Source organism: Macaca fascicularis, chromosome 12 (genome assembly GCF_037993035.2).
Source record: "Macaca fascicularis isolate 582-1 chromosome 12, T2T-MFA8v1.1".
Lineage (NCBI taxonomy): Eukaryota > Metazoa > Chordata > Mammalia > Primates > Cercopithecidae > Macaca > Macaca fascicularis.
The window spans coordinates 62,764,373-62,780,201 of NC_088386.1; the positions used below are offsets into that span (position 1 = coordinate 62,764,373).

A 15,829-nucleotide genomic window follows, 5' to 3' on the forward strand; every position below is an offset into this window, starting at 1 on the left:
TCATTTTTCATATGAAGAAATTGATAGATATTGACTTAGAAGGTTAGGAAATAATGTGGATACAGCCTATTGGTTCAAGGTAATTTTTCTAATCCGAGACCCTACTTGAGTATGCAGTCACTGATAGGCTGATAAGGGAAAAGCAGGGCGGCGGTGGGAGTAGTGACAGAGAGAGAGAAAAAAAGAATGAAAGTCTTTTCTATGATCATCCAAAAAGGCCATGAGCAATGGAATCCAAATATCTCAATACTCAGCCCACTGATTTCTTTTTGACAAATAATGTTAGGCATTTTGTCATTAAAAAAATGATAAAAATCAAATATTTGAAAGCTAAATACTATTTGTAAATTTTAGCCAAAAAAAAGCCTGAACTTCTATTAAGATTATCAAAAGAATGGCATCTTTTATGGATAACACACAAAATAAAATTTATATTTTAATGTGGAAGAACTTTAGGGTGTTATGTTCAATAAAATCTATATGACATTCATTCACATCAAAGTAAGAACAGCACAGTTGAAAGTAAACTGAATTCATCTGTGCAGATAGATAATCCACAGAAAAAAATAAAGAGCTTTTCCTCGGCATGTGAAAGACTTTCAGTGATTTGTTGGAATCTCTTTTCATCAGAATCAAGTGGAGGAGTCTTTTGTATGGCTATGAGGTTTTGGATGACAGGTGAATTTCAAAGATAACTGGCATTTGTTGTAAATATATCAGTGTTGTACAATCAGCATTCATATAATACAATGTCTTATTCCTTTATGCTTTGTATCTTTTTGGTAGCATGAAAAAAATACATGTTAAGTATTTTTACTATTTTAATTACAATATATGAAAGTTTACTGAATAAGAAGTCTCTATGGAAAACCAAATACTCTAGGAAGGTGTCAAAATGAAAATGATTTTTAATTTTTTCTAGGCCACAGAAATTGTTCTCAACTGCTGTTGTGTACATAAATCTTAAAGATGCTAATAGAAAAAGCAAGCAATTCAATAAGATGGTTCAACGTGAGGACTGAGAGTTGAGGGAGGAGAGAGGAAGAACGGGGCAGGGAGGGAACAGCTTGGCTGTCTTTTACTAGAGGTTATTTGGGCCTTAGTTGATAGGGATTAAATTATAACAACCCAAATAAAAAGTACTACAAAGAGCCCTACTCCGTAAGCCCCAGAAACTACCAGCCCTAAGAGTGAAGGCAGGAGATGCATAAATGAGTGATGCATATACATAAACTCATATACAAAAGCACATATATACATACCTATGTCATACCCTTGAAATGATTTTGGAATCAAAACCATCTAAGAGTGAATAGTAAACCATCAAGCAGAGGTATGACAACAGAAATCACTAGATTAAATAAGAAAAACCAGTTTTCAGATCAGTTCTGGCATACATAAGCTAAATAGCCTTGGAGAATCACAGAACAATGGAGGGTCCTTATGTTCCTTTCACATAAGGAAACAGTCAGGCATATGTTTTCTTCTGCCTAAAAGGAGTTGATTAGATTGGGTTAAGTTGGATGATCTCTAAGATCATTCTGTTTCTAACAACTGCTATTCTGTGATTGTGCAATCAGTCTTTCACACCATTTCCAGATAAATAATTCCTCCTACCCTGCCTTTTTGCCAAGTAGATGGCTTCATGGGTAAATATCAGGCTCTCTGAAATGGGTGCCTGACAAAGCTGTTTCTAATGATACTATTTCTTCTTTCTTATGTAATACATTCCCCATATGAAGAAAAGAAAAAAAAAATCCACAGCCTGTAATATTAACAGTATTTGCATATTTTAGCTGGACATATCTCCTTAAAGGTTGAGGGGTGAGGAGAGAAGAAAGGAGCAACTGTCAGACTTGTTAAAGATTTTGTCAAACCATATTCAAATCTGCCACTTATTAAAGGTGTGATCCTTGGAAAGTTTTTTAATAGCCGTGACTCTCCATTTTCTGATAAAAATTTTTAGAAAATAATATTACCTACCTCACAAGATTGTTAGCAAAGTAAATTTGAAAATGCACATAGAATTTAGCATAAATTCAAAACATAGCTCTTGAGGAATGTTAATTGTTGTTATATATCTGTTACTAAATATTTCTCATCACAATAATTGCAAGAGTAGGAGGGGGGATAAATTTTTGCTGTTTACCTAACTTTATGCTGTTATACACACATTTCGTAACTTTGCTTGAAAGCTTGAAGGAGATGACCATGAGACATTGAAAATATTGTGAAATGCTACAGTCCATTTTATGAGCTCAAATGTTTTAAATGTTTCACCATTTACAAGGTGATGCTGTTTTCTTCTTAAAGCTTAACACACATATCTAAGCACGCTCCATTTGCTTTCAGCGATTGCTGGCCCTAATAAGCCTGAGAGTGGATTTGCAGAAGACAGTGCTGCTCTGGGCGAGGTTGTGTCAGACCTCCACGAAGTGGTCTCCCTGAAGGAGCGGATGGCAAGGTACCAGGCAGCCGTTTCCAGGGGTGACTGCCGCAGCTTCTCTGCTAATGTAAGCTGCTTCTAATGGTTTTGCATTAGGCAATGTGCTTACTGTCTGTCCCAATTCCCTCTTTATATTTGAAATGTAAGAATACTACTGGACAGGGAGCTAAAGTAGAAAGAGTACAAAAATAGTGTGTGAAATCAATCCAGACTATCTGAATTTAAGTTTCAACTGTGCTACTTATTACTTGCGTGAATTTGACCTTTTTTTAATTTTTTTGAGATGGAGTCTTGCTCTGTCATCCAGGCTGGAGTGCAATGGCTCGGCTCACTGCACCCTCCACCTTCTGGATTCAAGTGGTTCTCTTGCCTCAGCCTCCCGAGTAACTGGGATTGCAGGAGCATGCCACCGTACTCAGCTTTCTATTTTTAGTAGAGACGGGGTTTCACGATGTTAGCCAGGATGGTCTTGATCTCTTGACCTCATGATCCTCCCGCGTCAGCCTCCCAAAGTGCTGGGATTACAGGCGTGAGCCACTGCACCCGGTCTTGAACTACTGTCTTAACTTCTCTCTGAGCTTCAGTTTCCTTGGCTGAAAAATGGGGATCATCATTTACCACACAGAGTCTTGGTGAGGAATCAGAGAGACAATTTACGTGAAAGCCATAAGGCACTGTATACATCTGTTATTATTATCATCATTATCACTTAACCTGTAGATATTCTCCTCAGGAAGGTTGGGAATTAATTTCAAATTTTAATAATGTGGGTTTGCATGTCACATTCCTTGGTCTCATATATGGTTCATTGAAATTCACTGGCAGTATAATTTCTTTGGCTTTTCTCGTGTCTCTGTATGTACTAAATCCATTAGGAAAGGTTTAATCAACATAAAAATGAGAGAGATTAGCAATGTAGACACTCTGCTAAACCAATTATGATTATAGGAAACTGCAGGATTCAGTAAGATCACCAATATTTAGAGCCAATGCATTATAAAGTCATATTCAAAAGAATTTTTGGGTTCTGTATTCTGTGGCTTTCAACTTAATGGAATATAAGAAAGTTCTTTTATAATTATAATCTCCAAATTAGCCTAGTTGTATATGAGAGAGAGAGAGAGAGAGAGAAGCAAAAAAAAAAAGGTAGTGTATTAAAATAGCTACACTTAACATGCTTCTTTACAAATTATTTAGAGACAAGGCTGATTGTGCCAAATTCATTTAAAAAATGCAATTCTAGATGACATTTAAGTTTTCACATAGTCATTAAAATACATTTTAGACACAGCTTAAATTTGGAATGAATGTGCAGAAGTGACAGAAGTATCTAGATCACTTCCAAAATAAACAGTGGCACTACAGTACCTCCTGCCAGTCTTCTTCGATGGCACCCCCTGCTGGATCATTGAGGAACTTATTCGTGTTCTAAATTAGAGAAATGATTCATGAGGAAACAGTTGATTTTGAAAATGCCTAGTTAAAGACTGGTTATTTAGTAAACAATATTTGATTTAGGAAGATTGATCTAGCCAGTTACTATGAGAATATACATTTAAAAAGTGGTATCAGGGCATGATATATATTTATAATGTGTTTAAAAAGGGACTGTTTATATTGGACGCATAAGGAAACTAAATGATCCCATTATTTAATACAAAAGCAAAAACTTTAGGGCTAATCTGAAAACGTCTACATATAAAGAATTTAGTAATGCTCTCTTCCCTGCATACTTTATAGACAAGAAAACCAAGAGAAAGTTACTTATAGGAGATTATAAAATTAGGTAGTGAGGAGGCCAAGCTAGATTCCTAGTCTCTTGACTCTTGTACACTTCTAACTGAATTCAACTTCCTCCTCTTTCCTAAATGAGAAAGTATTTTTGGCCCCCTAAATAAATATTATACTATATGGTTTGGCCCTAAGCGAATACTGTGAGAAAGAAGAGCACATACATTATCTCAGTGGAATCCTGGTAAATTTCTAAAGCAAAGCAAAATCATTATTTATTTAATCATGTGCATGAAATGCTTGTTCAAGCCACCCCCAACACACCAAAAATATCATGGAAACTGCCTGTGACTACATCTGTATCTCCACAATTAGCCCAAAATTTTAAGTGCAAAATCTGGAAGTCACAGAATCAGACCCAAACTGAATCTACTATATTTCAATCATATTTACACATGTAAAGACAATCTATTTTTCCTTGTCTTAGACTCAATCAGATGGCATTTGGTTGTATCTAAATGAAAGTTATGCCTGTGAAACAGTGGTGGTCTGTAGAAGCCCCCTAAAAGACAGTGAAAAGTAACACTTGTCATACAATGAATTAAAATGCCAGATTCATTTTCAAGTCTGTGCAATTTTATTCCCTTTACCTTTTTTAATACTCACAATAAATCTGTGAGAAAAATATTTCTAGGCCCAGTTTATAAGAAGGAAACCCGAGTTCAAGAGCTGTAGCCCAAGATTTTAATTGTCAGGGCTGGAATTAGAAGCACTATCTGTCCAACTCCCAAAATTATATTATTTCTTTTATGCCCTATAAACCAATAACCGTTTTTGTAAAAAGAACTTGAGGACGGTGTAATGTATTTACCTAGATTTAACTGTTAAGTGTTCAAATTAACATATTATTATCAGCATACCCATTAGATTCCAAACCTTATTGCTGAGCCAAATAATAAGAAACACAGAATAATAATAAACATAAAAAGTTTCAACACAAAGCAATTTCAGTTATGTGGTCAATGATGACATTCATTAGTTGGGACATTTAGAGCATGACACTAAATAATGCAAGGAAATAATGCAAGAAATAAATTTCACAGGAAAGGTCCCCAACTGAGCAAGGAAGCATTACTCCCGGTTATGGCCACAGACTGCTTCTTGGGCAAGTCCTGCCATCTGTCGTGTGTAAACTTTCATCTAAACGCTGAGTGGAACAAGGAAGGCTTAGCATCACCACTGAACCGTATTTCAGAAGATTTGTCTCACTTGGGTGAATGAGCAGCTGCAGTAGCGTAATGATAGTACCAGGGGTAGTAGGGGTGGTATTAGTACTACTATTAAAAATAATCTGTAGTGGCTCTCGCCTGTAATCCTAGCATTTTGGGAGGCCAAGGTGGGTGGATCACCTGAGGTCAGCAGTTCAAGACCAGCCTGGCCAACATGAAGAAACCCCATCTCTACTAAAATACAAAAAAAAAAAAAAATAGCCAAGCATGGTGGCGGGTGCCAGTAATCCCAGCTACTAGGGAGGCTGAGACGGGAGAATCGCTTGAACCCAGGAGAGGGTGGTTGCAGTTAGCTGAGATCGTGCCACTGCATTCCAGCCTGGACTGCTGAGTGAGAAGACTCCATCTCCAAAAAAAAAAAAGAAAGAAAAATCAACTGTATGAATTTTTCCTTGTGTAATATAGTCTGTTTCTAAAGTGCAGTGCTAAAGGAAAGTAATGGGTGTATTTGTTTTGTTTTGTTTTTTTGAGACAGAGTCTTGCTCTGTTGCCCAGGCTGGAGTGCAGTGGCACAATCTCGGCTCATTGCAACCTCTGCCTCCTAGGTTCAGGCAATTCTCCTGCCTCAGCCTCCCAAGTAGCTGGAATTACAGGCATGTGCCACCATGCCCGGCTAATTTTTGTACTTTTTTAGTAGAGATGGAGTTTCCCACATGTTGACCAGGCTTGTCTCAAACTCCTGACCTTGTGATCCGCCCACCTTGGCCTCCCAAAGTACTAGGATCATAGGTGTGAGACACCGCACCAGGCTGGTATATCTGTTTTTTAATCCATTTTATAGATGAGAGGCAACCTGTCCAGCATAATTGATCTTTTTGTGAAAATGCACTTACCAGGAGAGCATCCAGTTGTAAGCATAATACTAAGGCTTGCCAGATTAATTTGCACATGATTGGGACATCATAATAGTTGTTTGAAGCAGCAAGGTTCTTCTTAATAATTACCTTAATGTCTATAATTTAATACTTATATATTATCTATATATAATTTATCCAGGAAAGCCACTTATATAAATTAAATGGCAGAAGGGGTAAAATAAATATTGTGGCCTTAATTCACCCTTCCCGTTTTTCTCTGTATCTTAAATTTCAAAAGGGGTGCTGTACATTTTTATGACCTTAACATACATCAACTAGAAGTAATTGATTAGGATTTACATTTGAAGTTTGTTGGAAAATTTGATACAATATATACCTAGTTCATAGAAGAGTACAATCATCTCTTCTCAAAGGGCCAGCAGGCATATTCTGAAATATCTGATAGTCCACATAAATGAGGAAACATTATTAACTTAGTAAAGCAACCACTTGAGTATTTGCTAGTAATTTAGATAATCCTGAATATTCGTTTATAATATTCTGGAGTATGGGAAACCCAAACCTCTAGATAGGCACTACATTTTTAATATCTATTTGAAAACCTACTTATTTGGGTAAATATCCAGGACCCCAAAGTCCCCAGTCCTCGGTATAGAAACCTCTCAGCTCCTGGGCCCTCAGTTACTTTCGACGTCTTAAGGCATTGAGGGTTATGTCAGGACTGGGTCAGACCTAAGGAGACCTGCTCTTACTTGAAGTGTTGTCAAGTCTTCCAGTTGCAAGGAGACCTAGAATCTTCCTGGAGGAGGGAAGGCTGGCATGGGGCCTGTTTGCTTGAGAGTTATCCCATCTGGGCTTGACTGCCTGCTGGGCTCTGGAGTCTGCTGAATCATCAAAACCAATGCGCCTGAGCTACTTCTGCACTTCCTGAAGGGGCATAGGTCTTACAGGACTACTAAGGTGCTTTTCAAATTGCTTCCAATGATACCTATCGAAATTAGGTTTTTCATTTGTGAAATGACAGTGGTAGACTAGAACGCTTCTAATGTGAAAGTCCCCTGATTCTGACATGCCAGTGCTCAGAGCTGATGCCTGGGATGTGCTAATCCTGGAGTAGTATAACTGCTGGTTTTCTGCCTATTCTTTGAGGCCAGTGATGAAGACAGACAGATGCGGATTGAAATTCCAGTGCCAGCACTTCTGTTCTAGCTGTGAGAACGTAATAAGCTGTCTTACTTCTCTAAGTCTCAATTTCCTTATTTTAAAATGTGGGTAATAGGTGTCCATATCTCACAGAATATGGAGAAGCATTAAATGACAAAATATGTCATTTAATACATGCAAAATCACTTAAGTAGTCTCATTACTCATATTAATATTTTTACATAAGGAATATTCTGAGGCTATTTTGTTCATCCTTAATAATTTAAAAAATTTGGAGTAAAAATGATTTTAAAATTATTCTTAATAATGTGTTCCCTATATAGATGTTTGGGATTTTAATGACAACTTTATTGTGGGTTCAAATTGAGTCCATTATTCTAATATCCACTAGTCTGTATATTACAGGAGAAATACTGTGCAATCTAATAGGTCTTATCTGCAGACATCAAAATTTATCTGAGATTAGGAGAATTAACTCAATACTTTGAAGATTCTTCTGACTTTATATCAAAAGACTGAAAAATGAGAAAACAACCCAGAAAGAATATCTTTATTAAGCTTTTGTTAAAGGCATACTGAAATAATGGTGTATGTGAATATCTTTTTAAGATACTGCCTATCAATAAATGTCAACTATTTTAAAAATAGCTTGAGAATCCCATCCTGCACAGCTGTAAAGCTGAATTTTCCTTTTTCTTAAATCATCCTAGATGATGGAAGAATCAGAAATGTGCACAGTGCCTGGTGGTTTGGCCAAGGTGAAGAAACAATTTGAGGATGAAATTACTTCTTCCCGTAATACCTTTGCTCAATACCAATATCAACATCAGAACAGATCTGAGCAGGTAATACTACTACAGGTGATGGGTAAATCAGCCATGGTTGAAATGCTCTCATTTTGGTGCCAGTGTAGAAATCTCCTTTCTTTAGTGATACATTTATTTTCATTGCTCATTAACAAACACTGTAACTTTGAAATGTTTTAGAAAATCATCTTTAAGACATATATATGTATTTATTTACTTACTTGAAGCATTTTTGCCAAATTTCTAGAGATCATGCTGGAATATTCTACCTCTCATCTTCTAATGTTTCAGACATTAATGAAAATTAAATAGTCTAGGTTAATCAACAGGTAAATCGAACAGTTAAGAGCAATGTTTATACTGAGTCCCTGCTTCTAGGTTATAATTCATAATAAACTAGCTTCTGGTTGCTTGCATAGATTAAGTTGGAAGCATTATTCAGCTGTTTATTGTGGTGGGGAGTTTTCTGTTTTCTTTAAAATCCTCAAACACTGAATAGTAGAGCTCAGATGTTACATAAAACCACATAATCTGACCTCTAAATGTTATCTTATATAAATTTTTTTCCCATTTCATTGATTTCATTATTTCATTATTATATATTACAAAATACTGTCATGAGATTTAATGATTTTTGAATGTGAGAATCTTAGTAATAAACCTCATCAGACTTGAAAATTTTTAATAGTAATTACACTGTAAACAGCTGTACATAGGCCCATGTTTTCCATGAGGAGGGAGACAACTGAGGTAATTCTTAAATATTGTAGTGAGAAATGAAGTGGATGTATTTTTTTTTAATCCGCAGGACATATAGAGTTGCCTAAATTTTTTGTTTTGTTTTGTTTTGTTTGTTTTTTGGTCATTCTACTGGTTTTTTTGTTTGTTTGTTTGTTTTTATACTTTAAGTTCTAGGGTACATGTGCATAACGTGCAGATTTGTTACATATGTATACTTGTGCCATGTTGGTGTGCTGCACCCATCAAATCGTCAGCACCCATCAACTCATCATTTACATCAGGTATAACTCCCAGTGCAATCCCTCCCCCCTACCCCCTCCCCATAATAGGCCGCGGTGTGTGATGTTCCCCTTCCCGAGTCCAAGTGATCTCATTGTTCAGTTCCCACCTATGAGTGAGAACATATGGTGTTTGGTTTTCTGTTCTTGTGATAGTTTGCTGAGAATGATGATTTCCAGCTGCATCCATGTCCCTACAAAGGAAAAAAACTCATCATTTTTAATGGCTGCATAGTATTCCATGGTGTATATGTGCCACATTTTCTTAATCCAGTCTGTCACTGATGGACATTTGGGTTGATTCCAAGTCTTTGCTATTGTGAATAGTGCTGCAATGAACATATGTGTGCATGTGTCTTTATAGCAGCATGATTTATAATCCTTTGGGTATATACCCAGTAATGGGATGGCTGGGTCATATGGTATTTCTAGTTCTAGATCCTTGAGGAATCGCCATACTGTTTTCCATAATGGTTGAACTAGTTTACAATCCCACCAACAGTGTAAAAGTGTTCCTATTTCTCCACATCCTCTCCAGCACCTGTTGTTTCCTGATTTTTTTAATGATTGCCATTCTAACTGGTGTGAGATGGTATCTCATTGTGTTTTGATTTGCATTTCTCTGATGGCCAGTGATGACGAACATTTTTTTCATGTGTCTGTAGGCTGTATGCATGTCTTCTTTTGAGAAATATCTGTTCATATACTTTGCCCACTTTTTGATGGATTTGTTTGTTTTTTTCTTGTAAATCTGATTGAGTTCTTTGTAGGTTCTGGATATTAGCCCTTTGTCAGATGAGTAGATTGCAAAAATTTTCTCCCATTCTGTAGGTTGCCTGTTCACTCTGATGGTAGTTTCTTTTGCTGTGCAGAAGCTCTTTAGTTTAATTAGATCCCATTTGTCAATCTTGGCTTTTGTTGCCATTGCTTTTGGTGTTTTAGACATGAAGTACTTGCCCATGCCTATGTCCTGAATGGTACTACCTAGGTTTTCTTCTAGGGTTTTTATGGTATTAGGTCTAACATTTAAGTCTCTAATCCATCTTGAATTAATTTTTGTATAAGGAGTAAGGAAAGGATCCAGTTTCAGCTTTCTACTTATGGCTAGCCAATTTTCCCAGCACCATTTATTAAATAGGGAATCCTTTCCCCATTTCTTGTTTTTCTCAGGTTTGTCAAAGATCAGATGGCTGTAGATGTGTGGTATTATTTCTGAGGACTCTGTTCTGTTCCATTGGTCTATATCTCTGTTTTGGTACCAGTACCATGCTTTTTGGTTACTGTAGCCTTGTAGTATAGTTTGAAGTCAGGTAGCGTGATGCCTCTAGCTTTGTTCTTTTGACTTAGGATTGTCTTCGCAATGCGGGCTCTTTTTTGGTTCCATATGAACTTTAAAGCAGTTTTTTTCCAATGCTGTGAAGAAAGTCATTGGTAGCTTGATGGGGATGGCATTGAACCTATAAATTACCTTGGGCATTATGGCCATTTTCACAATATTGATTCTTCCTATCCATGAGCATGGTATGTTCTTTCATTTGTTTGTGTCCTCTTTTATTTCACTGAGCAGTGGTTTGTAGTTCTCCTTGAAGAGGTCCTTTACATCCCTTGTAGATTGGATTCCTAGGTATTTTATTCTCTTTGAAGCAATTGTGAATGGAAGTTCATTCGTGATTTGGCTCTCTGTTTGTCTGTTACTGGTGTATAAGAATGCTTGTGATTTTTGCACATTAATTTTGTATCCTGAGACTTTGCTGAAGTTGCTTATCAGCTTAAGGAGATTTTGGGCTGAGATGATGGGGTTTTGTAAATAGACAATCATGTCATCTGCAAACAGGGACAGTTTGACTTCTTCTTTTCCTAACTGAATACCCTTGATTTCTTTCTCTTGCCTGATTGCCCTAGCCAGAACTTCCAACACTATGTTGAATAGGAGTAGTGAGAGAGAGAGCATCACTATCTTGTGCCAGTTTTCAAAGGGAATGCTTCCAGTTTTTGCCCATTCAGTATGATATTGGCTGTGGGTTTGTCATAAATAGCTCTTATTATTTTGAGATACGTTCCGTCAATACCGAATTTATTGAGAGTTTTTAGCATGAAGGGCTGTTGAATTTGTCAAAGACCTTTTCTGCGTCTATTGAGATAATCATGTGGTTTTTGTCTTTGGTTCTGTTTATATGCTGGATTACGTTTATTGATTTGCATATGTTGAACCAGCCTTGCATCCCAGGGATGAAGCCCACTTGATTATGGTGGATAAGCTTTTTGATGTGCTGCTGGATTCGGTTTGCCAGTATTTTATTGAGGATTTTTGCGTCAATGTTCATCAGGGATATTGGTCTAAAATTCTCTTTTTTTGTTGTGTCTCTGCCAGGCTTTGGTATCAGGATGATGTTGGCCTCATAAAATGAGTTAGGGAGGATTCCCTCTTTTTCTATTGATTGGAATAGTTTCAGAAGGAATGGTACCAGCTTCTCCTTGTACCTCTGGTATAATTCAGCTGTGAATCCATCTGGTCCTGGAGTTTTTTTGGTTGGTAAGCTATTAATTATTGCCTCAATTTCAGAGCCTGCTATTGGTCTATTCAGGGATTCAACTTCTTCCTGGTTTAGTCTTGGGAGAGAGTAAGTGTCCAGGAAATTATCCATTTCTTCTAGATTTTCTGGTTTATTTGCGTAGAGGTGTTTATAGTATTCTCTGATGGTAGTTTGTATTTCTGTGGGGTCAGGGGTGATATCCCCTCTATCATTTTTTATTGCGTCTATTTGATTCTTCTTTTTTTCTTTATTAGTCTTGCTAGCGGTCTATCAATTTTGTTGGTCTTTTCAAAAAACCAACTCCTGGATTCATTGATTTTTTGGAGGGTTTTTTGTGTCTCTATCTCCTTCAGTTCTGCTCTGATCTTAGTTATTTCTTCCCTTGCCTTAGTTTTTGAATGTGTTTGCTCTTGCTTCTCTAGTTCTTTTAATTGTGATGTTAGAGTGTCAATTTTAGATCTTTCCAGCTTTCTCTTGTGGGCATTTAGTGCTATAAATTTCCCTCTATACACTGCTTTAAATGTATCCCAGAGATTCTGGTATGTTGTATCTTTGTTCTCCTTGGTTTCAAAGAACATCTTTGTTTCTGCCTTCATTTCGTTATGTACCCAGTAGTCATTCAGGAGCAGGTTGTTCAGTTTCCATGTAGTTGAGCAGTTTTGATTGAGTTTCTTAGTCCTGAGTTCTAGTTTTATTGCACTGTGGTCTGAGAGACAGTTTGTTATAATTTCTGTTCTTTTACATTTGCTGAGGAGTGCTTTACTTCCAATTATGTGGTCAATTTTGGAATAAGTGTGATGTGGTGCTGAGAAGAATGTATATTCTGTTAATTTGGGGTGGAGAGTTCTGTAGATGTCTATTAGGTCCGCTTGGTGCAGAGTTGAGTTCAATTCCTGGATATCCTTGTTAACTTTCTGTCTCGTTGATCTGTCTAATGTTGACAGTGGGGTGTTGAAGTCTCCCATTATTATTGTACGGGAGTCTAAGTCTCTTCGTAAGTCTCTAAGGACTTGCTTTATGAATCTGGGTGCTCCTGTATTGGGTGCATATATATTTAGGATAGTTAGCTTTTCCCGTTGAATTGATCTCTTTACCATTATGTAATGGCCTTCTTTGTCTCTTTTGATCTTTGATGGTTTAAAGTCTGTTTTATCAGAGACTATTATTGCAACCCCTGCTTTTTTTGTTCTCCATTTGCTTGGTAGATCTTCCTCCATCCCTTTATTTTGAGCCTATGTATGTCTCTGCATGTGAGATGGGTCTCCTGAATACAGCAAACTGATGGGTCTTGACTCTTTATCCAGTTTGCCAGTCTGTGTCTTTTAATTGGAGCATTTAGTCCATTTACATTTAAGGTTAAGATTGTTATGTGTGAACTTGATCCTGTCATTATGATATTAACTGGTTATTTTGCTCATTAGTTGATGCAGTTTCTTCCTAGCCTTGATGGTCTTTACATTTTGGCATGTTTTTGCAATGGTTGGTACCGGTTGTTCCTTTCCATGTTTTGTGCTTCCTTCAGGGTCTCTTGTAAAGCAGGCCTCGTGGTGACAAAATCTCTAAGCATTTGCTTATCTATAAAGGATTTTATTTCTCCTTCACTTATGAAACATAGTTTGGCTAGATATGAAATTCTGGGTTTAAAATTCTTTTCTTTAAGAATGTTGAATATTGGCCCCCACTCTCTTCTGGCTTGGAGAGTTTCTGCCAAGAGATCTGCTGTTAGTCTGATGGGCTTCCCTTTGTGCATAACCCAACCTTTCTCTCTGGCTGCCCTTAACAGTTTTTCCTTCATTTCAACTTTGGTGAATCTGACAATTATGTGTCTTGGAGTTGCTCATTTCGAGGAGTATCTTTGTGGCGTTCTGTGTATTTTCTGAATTTCAATGTTGGCCTGCCTTACTAGGTTGGGGAACTTCTCCTGGATGATATCCTGAAGAGTGTTTTCCAACTTGGTTCCATTTTCCCCCTCACTTTCAGGCACCTCAATCAGACGTAGATTTGGTCTTTTCACATAATCCCATACTTCTTGAAGGCTTTGTTCATTTCTTTTTCCTCTTTTTTCTTTAGACTTCTCTTCTCGCTTCATTTCATTCATTTGATCCTCAATCGCTGATACTCTTTCTTCCAGTTGATTGAGTCAGTTACTGAAGCTTCTGCGTTTGTCATGTATTTCTCGTGTCATGGTTTTTATCTCTGTCAGTTCGTTTATGGCCTTGTCTGCATTGATTATTCTATTTATCCATTCTTCCATTCTTTTTTCAAGATTTTTAGTTTCTTTGTGCTGGGTATGTAATTCCTCCTTTAGCTCTGAGAAGTTTGATGGACTGAAGCCTTCTTCTCTCACCTCGTCAAAGTCATTCTCCGTCCAGCTTTGATCTGTTGCTGGCGATGAGCTGCGTTCCTTTGGAGGGGGAGATGCGCTCTTATTTTTTGAATTTCCAGCTTTTCTGCCCTGCCTTTTTCCCATCTTTGTGGTTTTATCTGCCTTTGGTCTTTGATGATGGTGACGTACTGATGGGGTTTTGGTGTGGGTGTCCTTCCTGTTTGTTAGTTTTCCTTCTAACAGTCAGGACCCTCAGCTGTAGGGCTGTTGAAGATTGCTTGAGGTCCACTCCAGACCCTGTTTGCCTGGGTATCAGCAGCAGAGGCTGCAGAAGATAGAATATTGCTGAATAGCGAGTGTACCTGTCTGATTCTTGCTTTGGAAGCTTCCTCTCAGGGGTGTAACCCGCCGTGTGAGGTGTGGGGTGTCGATCTGCCCCTAGTGGGGGATGTCTCCCAGTTAGGCTACTCAGGGGTCAGGGACCCACTTGAGCAGGCAGTCTGTCATTCTCAGATCTCAACCTCCATGTTAGGAGATCCACTGCTCTCTTCAAAGCTGTCAGACCGGGTCGTTTGCATCTGCAGAGGTTTCTGCTGCTTTTTTTTGTTTTGTTTAGCTGTGCCCTGTCCCCAGAGGTGGAGTCTACAGAGACAGGCAGGCCTTCTTGAGCTGCTGTGGGCTCCACCCAGTTCAAGCTTCCCAGAGGTTTTGTTTACCTACTTAAACCTCAGCAATGGCAGGCAGCCCTCCCCCAGGCACGCTGCTGCCTTGCCTTTAGATTGCAGACTGCTGTGCTAGCAATGAGGGAGGCTCCCCAGGCGTGGGACCCTCCTGGCCAGGTGTGGGATATAATCTCCTGCTGTGCCGTTTGCTAAGACCCTTGGTAAAGCGCAGTATTGGGGTGGGAGTTACCCGATTTTCCAGGTGTTGTGTGTCTCAGTTCCCCTGGCTAGGAAAAGGGATTCCCTTCCCCCTTTCACTTCCCAGGTGAGGTGATTCCTCGCCCTGCTTCAGCTCTCTCTGGTCGGGCTGCGGCAGCTGACCAGCACCGATTGTCCAGCACACCCTAGTGAGATGAACCCGGTACCTCAGTTGAAAATGCAGAAATCACCCATCTTCTGTGTCGCTCGCCCTGGGAGCTGGAGACTGGAGCTGTTCCTATTCATCCATCTTGCTCTGCAAAAAAAAAAAAGGCCACCTAAATTTTTTTAAATGAAGCAATTGCGTGCTATGTGTGGCAGGGAATGAGATGGCATATCAGGTAGAATGATTAAAAATCTCATATGTGAAATATTATTTGTTTTGTTTTTCTGGCTCTGGTTGAAAAGTTAAAAATGTACAATATAGGTAGCTCAATAAATTTATGGCAAGATTTATTTTTAATGTTGTCAAGGAAATTTAATATAAATAAGAAATTAAGATTAAGCATACTTGTGATCTAATATATAACTGTTGCAATGTAGGAGTCTTTGAGTGTAGATGTGTGTGTTTAAACTGGTCAACAATACAAAATATTACTATCATTAATGGTTTAAATAACAAATTCTACATAGAAATATCAGTAATTAATTTACAGATCCTTCACTTTGAAGGGAAGCAGTGGAGACTATGGGCTATGAAACTTGTGGATCTGGATTTACACGCCACCTCTGCTACTTTTCAGGGTTACAGAGACCCAGGGCCACCTTCATGGATG

General features: G+C 38.0%; 1 protein-coding gene across 4 annotated transcripts in view; it reads left to right on the plus strand.

Annotated features, from left to right (window-relative positions):
• XIRP2 (xin actin binding repeat containing 2) overlaps positions 1-15,829 on the plus strand; it is a 622,353-nt gene that overhangs the window by 566,101 nt on the left and 40,423 nt on the right. For all 4 annotated transcript variants that reach the window (XM_065525608.2, XM_045367191.3, XM_005573371.4 and 1 more), the window contains 2 exons: positions 2,353-2,513; positions 8,159-8,293. In XM_065525608.2, coding sequence (XP_065381680.1) covers positions 2,353-2,513; positions 8,159-8,293 — 296 coding nt within the window. The remainder of the gene's footprint in view (positions 1-2,352; positions 2,514-8,158; positions 8,294-15,829) is intronic.